At 48.7% G+C, this 9734-nt stretch overlaps 2 protein-coding genes across 3 annotated transcripts; one reads left to right on the forward strand and one right to left on the reverse strand.

Annotated features, from left to right (window-relative positions):
* Positions 1-227: 227 nt before the first annotated feature.
* On the reverse strand, positions 228-681 carry LOC123462284 (spindle and kinetochore-associated protein 2). Its single transcript, XM_045155522.1, has one exon. It carries the CDS (start codon positions 646-648, stop codon positions 274-276), a length of 375 nt encoding a protein of 124 aa, XP_045011457.1. The 5' UTR covers positions 649-681; the 3' UTR covers positions 228-273.
* Positions 682-2092: 1411 nt separating this feature from the next.
* LOC105944692 (acyl-coenzyme A thioesterase 2, mitochondrial-like) lies at positions 2093-9518 on the forward strand. Of its 2 annotated transcripts, XM_045155521.1 has the most exons (4): positions 2093-2549; positions 5094-5296; positions 8900-9088; positions 9201-9518. In XM_045155521.1, the coding sequence occupies exons 1-4, from the start codon at positions 2093-2095 to the stop codon at positions 9495-9497; spliced, it is 1146 nt and encodes a 381-aa protein (XP_045011456.1). In that variant the 3' UTR covers positions 9498-9518. The 2 variants fall into 2 exon arrangements, with proteins under 2 accessions (XP_045011456.1, XP_045011455.1); XM_045155520.1 differs by having other exon boundaries at positions 8900-9518.
* Positions 9519-9734: the final 216 nt, after the last annotated feature.

Consider the following 9734-nt stretch of genomic DNA (forward strand, 5'->3'; position numbering starts at 1 on the left):
ACATTCTTTTATATTAAGCCAAAACATCTATCCCAACTTTACAAAAAAAAATAGTTAAATGACAAAACTGTGTACATGTTATTATATACTATATGTATACATGTATTATACATTATATCTGCTAATATTCTCCTCTGAAAGGAAAGGCATAATGATTCTGTTACTCAAACCACCATCTTTAACAGCCTCCCTTCTCCAGATATTAAGTGTTAACTAGGCCATCTTGCTGAATTTCTTTGGAAATAATCTTTATTAGAGCTTCCTTCTTTAATCTCATTTCTTCATTAAGTCTGGCATGTGAGATGTTAACTGTTCTGCCACAGCTTTCTCGTCTTCTGTCAGTAGTGATAGCTCCAGGTCTGTTTGCTTTTGTAGTTCTTGTATCATCGTCATTGTCTTATTCAAAGTAGCACAAATGCGGCTCTTAGTCTCTTTTTGCTCAACAGAAACTGGTTTAAAGCGTGCATACAAAGCTTGATGTCGAGACTTTATTGCTGACAATTCCTTTAAAAGTGTAACTGGATTTTTCTCGCCTGCAGAGTCAGGATGGTTAGTCTTGATTTCATACTCCAGCCTGTATTGAATGTAATCCAAATCAGAGTCAGCTTTCTGAAACATCAATTCCAGCTTATCGACCTCCGCCTCCATGTTGAATAGTTGACATTCCTCAGACCGCGGCGGCGCTTAAGCTCAAATTTATTTATTTTTATTTGAGAAAGGCGTGGGGGAGAATTGGCACGCCAGGGCCTCGGCCACTACAATGGACCTCCAGGCGCTTGTGCCTCCTAATGGGCATATATGACCTCGTGCTTGCCTCACCTTTGTGCATCTGGCTTACGTGGGATCTCGAGAGTCGAACATGGGTCCTTAGGTTTTGCAGGGAATCCCCTTAACCACTAAGCCATCTCTAGCCCACTGTTGGGTCTTTTTTGTTTCAGATCATCATATACCTTTGCAAACACTCTAGTTTCTTTTCAAAACTCTCCTCAAGTTGTCCAGTTTGTGCAGACCACTTGGTTCTTGCTAGAACTCAGTTTTAAACAGGGATGATGGCTTAGCAGTTAAGGTGCTTGCCTGCAAAGACTAAGGATCCAGGTTCAATGCCCCAGTACTCATTAGAAGCCTGATGTACAAGGTGGTGCATGTGTCTAGATTTCGTTTGCAGCAGCTGGAGGCCCTGCCCATCCATTATCTCCCTGTCTCTCTCTCTTTCTCTCTACCTCTTAATCTGTGTCTCTCTGGAAAATAATTAAAAAACAAAACAAACAAACAAGAAATGAATAGCACCAGTCTCTTGCAACCCAAAACTGACCCTATAGCAAGTACATCTGTGAGCTGAGGTGGGAGATGATGTTCCTTCCCTGAGTGCAAATATTCAGACCTAGCATCATACTCATTTTTTTAAAATTTATTTAAAAAATTTTTTTGAGTATGCACGACAGAGAATTGATACGCCAGGGCCTCAGCCACTGCAATCAAACTCTAGGCGTTTGCGCCACCTGATGGGCATGTGTGACTTTGCACTTGCCTCACGCTTGTGCGTCTGGCTTATGTGGAATCCAGAGAGTTGAACATGGGTCCTCAGGCTTCGCTGGCTAGTGTCTTAACTGCAAAGCCATCACTCCAGTCCTGATGTTTTGTTTAATACTCCAGACAGGCCCTTCAGCTAAGGAAAAAGTATTCAGAGAGTGACAGTTTCCTAAAAAAAAACCCAATCTCTAAGGAGCACCCCGGCTCTTCTAACTCTATAAATGCTAGGCTGTTGTGGAAGCAGGCGGAGCTACCATGAGCTCTGGGAAACGGCTTGCTAAGGAGCTGAGAATTCAGAAGTGGTGAGGCCATGCGTATTTCTCAGTCATGCCTGAGATGCCTTCGCAAACTGATTCGTGGCACTAGGTTCCGTGCAGACACTCACCCGGTGGATTCCCACGTTAGCTCGCCTTCTTGGCCGACCTCCTTTTTGCTCAGTTGCGCAAAGTCCGCGGTCATCCAATGGGAGCCGAGCGCGGCGTCCCGCCCAGGCCGAGTCCCCAAAGCGCAGCGGCCGGGCCTCGTGGCGCGTCTGCCCGGCTCCCGCGCGCTCGAGGGCGGCATGTCGGCGACGCTGAGCGTGGATCCCGCGGGCCCCCGCGGCTGGGACGAGCCCGTGCGCATCGCCGTGCGCGGCCTGGCCCCCGGGCAGCCCGTCACGCTGCGCGCGTCCCTGCGCGACGAGAAGGGCGCGCGCTTCCGCGCCCACGCGCGCTACCGCGCCGACGCCGGCGGCGAGCTGGACCTGGCGCGCACGCCCGCGCTGGGCGGCAGCTTCGCGGGGCTCGAGCCCATGGGGCTGCTCTGGGCGCTGGAGGCCGAGCGGCCCTCGTGGCGCCTGCTCAAGCGGGACGTGCGCACGCCCTTCGCCGTGGAGCTGGAGGCGCTGGACGGCCACGAGCCCGACGCCGGGCGGCCGCTGGCGCGCGCGGTGCTCGAGCGCCGCTTCCTGCCGCCCGGGGTGCGGCGGGTGCCGGTGCGCGCGGGCCGGGTGCGCGCCACGCTCTTCCTGCCGCCAGGTGAGACCCGCGCCGCCCCCGGGAGCCCGGGCGGGCGAGACGCTTGCGGTTGGGGAGCTTCTCGGGACTTGTCGGTGTCCTGAGTCCTTTTGCAGGTAGCGTCCCGCCCGAGCCCAGCCGCCCTGGAATTCACTAGGGAGTCTAAGGGTGGCCTTGAACTCGCAGTGTTCCTCCTACCTCGGCCTCCCTATTTTTGGGATTAAAGGTGTGCGTCACCACGCCCGGCAATCTTTCAGCATTTTTAAAGCATTTTTGATTTTTATTTGAGAGTCACAGAAAAAGAGAATTTGGCTCAAGGGCTTCAGGTACCACAATCAAACTCCAGGTGCTTCTGTCACCTAGTGGGCATGTAAGACCTTGCACTTGCCACAACTTTCTGCATCTGGCTTACATGGGATCTGAAAAGACGAACATGGGTCCTTAAGCTTCACAGACAAGCACCTTAACCACTAAGCAGCAATTTTTATTTGTTATGTTATATGTGTGGTATCCTGGTGTGGGCCATGTTCTCCCTATCCCAAATGCCTTTTCTTATTTGAGCCAGAGTCTCTTACTGATCTCCGAAGTGCAATTTCCCCCCCCTTCCCTTTCCTTTTCTTTCCCTTTCCCTTTCTGAGCTCCAGGGCTCTGGTCTTGAGTGTCTGTTCTCATATAAGACCCACTGCAATCTTCCTACCTGGGATTAAAGACATGCACCACATCAGGCTCATTCTTAATTTTTTTTTAAATATTTTATTTTTTAAATATATTTTACTTATTTATTTCAGAGAGAGAGAGAGAGAGATTGAGAATGGGCACACCAGGGCCTCCAGCCACTGAAACAAAGTCCAGATGCATGTGTCCCCTTGTGCATCTGCCTTGTGCGGGCCAGGAGAGTTGAATCGGGATCCTTTGGCTTTGCAGGCAAATGCCTTAAATGCTAAGCCAGCTCTCCAGCCCAATATTTTATATTTATTTACCTATTTGAGAGAAAGAGGGAGAATGGGCACACCAGGGCCTCCAATCTCTTCAAACGAGCTCCAGATGCATGTGCCACCTTGTGCATCGGGTTTACATGGGTGGGTCCTGGGGGATCGAACCGAGGTTAGTTGGCTTTGCTGGCCAGCACCTTTACCACTAAGCCATCTCTCTAGCCTTCCCTCATAGATTTTTATTAAAGTATTTTTTAATTTATTTTTAAAAATACACTTTATTTATTTATTTGAGAAAGAGAGGGAGAGAATGGGCATGCCAGGGCCTCCAGTCACTGCAAACGAACTCCAGATGCATGCGCCCCCTTGTGCATCTGGCGTATGTGGGTCCTGGAGAGTTGAATTGGGATCCTTTGGCTTTGCAGGCAAGCGCCTTAATCACTAAGCCATCTCTCAGCCCAAGTATTTTTATTTATTTATTTATTTACTTATTTATTTATTTATTTGCAAGCAAAGAGAGATAGAGGGACAGAGACAATTGGCATACCAGGGCCTCCAGCTGCTGCAAATGAACTCCAGATGCATGCACCAGTTTGAGCATCTGCTTTCATGTGGATTCTGGGGATTCAAACCTGGGTTGTTAGGCTTTAAGGCGAGTGCCTTAACAGCTGAGACATCTCACCGGGCCTCTACCTTAGTGGTTTTTTTTGTTGTTGTTGTTGTTGTTGTTGTTTTTTCGGTTTTTCGAGTTAGGGTCTCACTGTAGCCCAGGCTGACCTGGAATTCACTATGGAGTCTCAGGGTGGCCTTAAACTCACGGCAATCCTCCCACCTCTGCCTCCCGAGTGCTGGGATTAAAGGCATGAGCCACCACACCTGGCTACCTTAGTTTTAAAAAAAAAATTATTTATTTATTTATTTGCAAGCAGAGAGAGATAGGGAGAAGAAGAGAGGCAGACAGAAAGACTGGGCACGTCACGGCCTTCTGCCACTGCACATGAACTCTAGATGCATGTACTACTTTGTGCATCTGGCTTTACATGGCGATTGGGGATGTGAACCCGGGTTGTTAGGCTCTGTAGGAAAATGCCTTAACCACTGTGCCATCTCCCCAGCCCCACCGCCTCCCCAGCCCCACCCTAGTTTCTTTTAATAAAAATAAAGGTGCTTGCAAACATGCCTGGTGTTTTACATGGATGTTGGATATATGCACTCATTCCTCATACTTGCATAGCAAGCACTTTCTTTACTCACAGAAATATCTTCCCAGGCCCCATCTTTCAGCATTTTTGATCGTCATGTGAAAAGTTGGTTAAGCCCAGTTGCTTTTTTTTATTTTATTTAATTAATTAATTTATTTATTTGAGAGTGACAGACACAGAGAGGAAGACAGAGGAAGAGAGAGAGAATGGGCGTGCCAGGGCTTCCAGCCTCTGCAAATGAACTCCAGACGCATGCGCCCCCTTGTGCATCTGGCTAACGTGGGACCTGGGGAACCGAGCCTCGAACCGGGGTCCTTAGGCTTCACAGGCAAGCGCTTAACCACTATGCCATCTCTCCAGCCCCCAGTTGCTTTTTTGCTACTGCACAGAGTTTCAATCATGTTCCTTGTTTTTTGTTTTGTTTCCCCCAGAACCTGGGCCCTTTCCTGGGATCGTGGACCTTTTTGGAGTTGGAGGTGGTCTTCTGGAGTATCGGGCTAGTCTGCTGGCTGGAAAGGGCTTCGCTGTGCTGGCTCTGGCTTATTACAACTATGATGACCTCCCCAAGACCGTGGAGGCTGTGCACCTGGAGTACTTTGAAGAAGCTGTGAGCTACCTGCTCAACCACCCTGAGGTTCGATCTTCTCTAAGTGTTACAGGCCACCTGTCATGTCCTTACACATGGTCTTGGGTTCACAGAATTAACACAGTTGGCACAGCCCATCCCTACCTTCAGCACCCACTGTTTCTTTTTCCCCTTTTTAAAATATTTTGTTTATTTATAGCAAGCAGACACAGAAAGAGAGAAACAGAAAGACAGACAGAAAGACAGCGAGCACTCCAGGGCCTCCAGCCACTGCAAACAAATTCGAGATGCATGCACTACTCCATGCATCTGCCTTTATGTGGGCACTTGGAATTGAACCTGGGTCGTTAGGTGTTGTAGGCAAGTGCTTTAACAGCTGAGCCATCTCTCTGCCCCCTCCCTCAACACTTTATAGTTACTCAGTCCTCATATTGGTATAGCATCTCTTTATTTTACTTATTTAATTATTTCAGTTTTTTGAGAGGTGTGTGGTGGGAGATCTTGCTCTAGCCTACGATGACCTGGAATTCACTAGATAGTCTGGGGCTGGCCTCGAACACATAGCCTACCTCTGCCTCTCCAGTGCTTGGATTAAAGGAGTGTTCCACTACATCTGGCACTTTTCAGGCATTTCTATGCAACTCTATATGACTGCAGTATATTTCCCATTAGTAGGTGATTGTAAGTTCTAGTATATTGTAGTATTTCATAAGGAAATCAAGCACAGGGTTTGGCTTAGTGGTTAAGACGCTTGTCTGCAAAGCCTAATGACCCAGGTTTGATGCTACAGGATCCTTATAAGCCAGATGCACAAAGTAGCAGATGCATCTGGACTCCATTTGTTGTGGCAGGAGGCTCTGGTGCACCCATTCTCTCTCTTTCTTTCTCTCTACCTCGTTTTGTCTTTCTCTTTCTCTCAAACGAATAAATAAATGAATTAATGTTTAAAAGAGAGACAGGGAGAGTGAGCAAGCCAGGTGTGGTTGCGCCCACCTTTAATCCCAGCACTCAGGAGGCAGAGGTAGGAGGATCGCTGTGAGTCCAAGGCCACCCTGAGAATACATAAGGAATTCCAGGTCAGCCTGAGTTAGAGTGAGACCCTACCATGGAAAAAAAAAAAAAAGAGAGGGAGAAAATAAAACCCTTGGGCTGGAGAGATGGCTTAGCATTTAAGGCACTTGCCTGCAAAGACTAAGGACCCACGTTCAATTCCCCAGGACCCACGTAAGCCAGATGCACAAGGTGGCACATGCATCTTGAGTTCATTTGCAGTGGCTGGAGGCCCTGCTATACCCCTTCTCTATATGCCTCCTTCTCTCCCTCCCTCCGTCCCTCTCTCTCTGTCTCTCTCAAATAAATAAATAAAGAAAAGATATCTTTGCTGGCCATGGTAACACATGCCTTTAATCCCAGCACTCGAGAGGCAGAGGTAGGAGGATCGCCATGAGTTCGAGGCCACCCTGAGACTACAGAGTGAATTCCAGGCCAGCATGGGTAGAGCGAGACCCTACGTCAAAAAAACAAAAAGAAAAGAAAAGAAATCCTTTAACTCTTAGTACTTCAGTGGAAGTTTCAAGGGTGCTGTCGTAGGAGCCCCGAGAGGAGGAAAAGACCGCTGGGAGAGGTCACCTGGAGGGCCGTGTGCTTATGGCCGTGAGGACGTGGGTCCAGGACAGGACAGTCCCTGTGCCTCAGCGCTGTCCCGACCCCCGCAGGGCACTGAGTGGCGGCCGGGCGAGAGCAAAGTACACAGCAAGCAGCCTTTCTCACGGGGCTTGCTGGGTCAGAGTGGAGAAGCTGGGGCTCCTGAGACGGCGAGGACGCGGGACAGGCAGCAGGCGGGGGAGCCTGAGGGGCAGAGCTAGCAGACGTCCCTTGTTTCTCGCTTGGGCGCACGTGTGCGTGCGTGCGTGCGCGCGTGCTAAAAAGCAACATCAGGTGTCTGCCGTAGGTGTGCCATCCACTTCTTATTTTAGTTTTTTGAGAGAAGTGTGGTGGGAGATCTTGCTCTTGCCTAGGATGACCTGGAATTCACTATATAGTCTGGGGCTGGCCTCGAACACATAGCCTACCACTGCCTCCCCAGTGCTTGGTGTGTTCCACCACGCCTGGCACGTCTCAGGCATTTCCATGCAACTCTATATGACTGCAGTACAATTCCTAGTAGTAGGTAATTGTCAGTTCCAGTGTATTGTAGTATTTCAGAAAGAACTCAAGTCCAGTACCCACGTAAACCAGATGCTTGGTGGCACATGCATCTGGAGTTTATTTGCAGCAGCTAGAGGCCCTGACATACCCGTTCTCTCTCGCTCTCTCTTTCCTATCTCTCTCTGCTTGCAAAATAAATACCATTTAAAGAGCTGAATGTGGTATGGTCCTTTGGAGATGTGGAGAGCAATATACCAGTGACACGGCCATGTCGGTATTCCATGTAAAATGATCAGTCAATAGAAATGTAGTTTCCTGAGCACCCGTAGAGGATGTAAATGGGCAAGAAACGAGTGTTGGCAAGGGTGTGATTACGCTGAGGCACAGAGGCTGAAGTGAAGAGTGTGATACCATGTGAACATGAGGGAGACTGACAGGGAGGAAGGCGCTTGTTGCTAAGGTCTCACAGGGGCAGAAAGGGATGTTACTCACAGGGCTGGACAGAAGGACTAAGGATGGTGACCAGAGGTAGTGGGTGTTTGAAGGGGAGATGTTGGAGCTGGTGTGCCTGCTTACAGGTGGTGGCTGGTTCAGGTTTTACCAATGGAAATGGCTCACTCAGGTGTGATAGAGAAAATATCCCAGGAATTTTAGAGTTCTAGGAAATCCAGGGGATAGACCATTGCGTTGTTAATCACCAAGAATGGTGATGCAGACATTGTAGAAAGGAAGGTATGGAGGAAGGATAGGCCAGTTTCCTCAGGTTGTACAAGGAGAGAACAGAACAGGTCTAGACTCAGGTCCTCCGGAGTTTCAGGCCAGGCATGCTCACGCTCCCCCGGTGCTCCTGAACTAGTTCTCCTGTTTTGTTTTTAATTTATTTTTATGTATTTAGATGAGAGGGAGACAGAGAGAGAGAATGGATGCGTTAGGGCCACTAACCACTGTAGATGAACTCCAGTTGAATGTGCCACCTTGTGCATCTGATGTAAGTGTGTCCTGTGGAATTGAACCTGGGTTCTTTGGCTTTATAGCAATTGCTGTTACCACTAATACACCTCTCCAGGTCTCCTTTTCTAAATTTTATTTTAAAGAGAGAGGAGAGAGAGAATTGGGATGCTAGGGCCTCAGCCACCGCAAGCAAACTACAGGTGCTTCCGTCACCTAGTGGGCTTGTGAGAACTTGCGTGAGTCAAACAGGTCCTTAGGCTTCTCAGGTAATCACCTTAACGACTAAGCCATCACTCCAGCCCCAATTCTCTCTTAAAAAAATTAATTATTTGGGAGAGAGAGAGAGAAAGAGAGGAGAGAGGGAGAAAATGGGCATACCAGGGCCTTTAGCCACTTACAAACAAACTCCAAATACATACACCACCTTGTACATCTGGCTTATGTGAATCCTAGGGAATTGAACCTGGGTTCTTTGGCTTTTTAGGCAAGTACCTTAATCGCTAAGCCATCTCTCCAGCCCTAATTTAACTTCTTTCATCCATTCTTTCTCAGGTAAAAGGCCCAGGAATTGGGGTGCTTGGCTTTTCCAAAGGAGGAGAAATGGCCCTTGCTATGACTGCTTTCCTGAAGGGCATCACAGCTGCTGTCATAATCAATGGTTCTGTGGCTGCTGTCAGGGGAACCATGTATTACAAGGATGAGAGTGTTCCCCCTGTGACTTTCATGAAAGATCGACTCAAAGTGACCGAAGATGGCTTCATAGATATTGTGGATGCCCTGCAAAGCCCATTAGAAGAAACGAAGAGCTTCATTCCCGTGGAAAGGTCCAACACCACCTTCCTGTTCCTTGTAGGGCAGGATGACCGCAACTGGAAGAGCGAGTTCTATGCCAACGAGGCCTCCAAGCGCCTGCAGGCCCACGGGAAGGAAAAGCCCCAGATCATTTGCTACCCAGGAGCGGGGCACAATATTGAGCCCCCTTACTTCCCCTTGTGCAGAGCTGGCATGCACATGTTGGTGGGAGGTAATATCCTCTTTGGAGGGGAGCCTGCGGCTCATGCCTCGGCCCAGGTGGATGCGTGGAAGCAAATCCAGAGCTTCTTCCACAAACACTTGGGTGGTGAGAGTTGAGGATGAGGTGCTGAGTTAAAAATACAACCTATTAGCCAGGCGTGGTGGTGCACGCCTTTCATCCCAGCACTTGTAAGGCAAAGGTGGGAGAATCACCATGAGTTTGAGGCTGCCCTGAGACTACATAGTGAGTTCCAGGTCAGCCTGGGCTAGAGTGCGACCCTACCTCAAAAAACAAAAAACCAAACAAAACAAAAAATATACAACCTATTATCTGAAGGTTTGTGAGGAAAGGCTCAAATATATTCTAAAAATG

The sequence above is a fragment of the Jaculus jaculus genome, chromosome 7, assembly GCF_020740685.1.
Source record: "Jaculus jaculus isolate mJacJac1 chromosome 7, mJacJac1.mat.Y.cur, whole genome shotgun sequence".
Lineage (NCBI taxonomy): Eukaryota > Metazoa > Chordata > Mammalia > Rodentia > Dipodidae > Jaculus > Jaculus jaculus.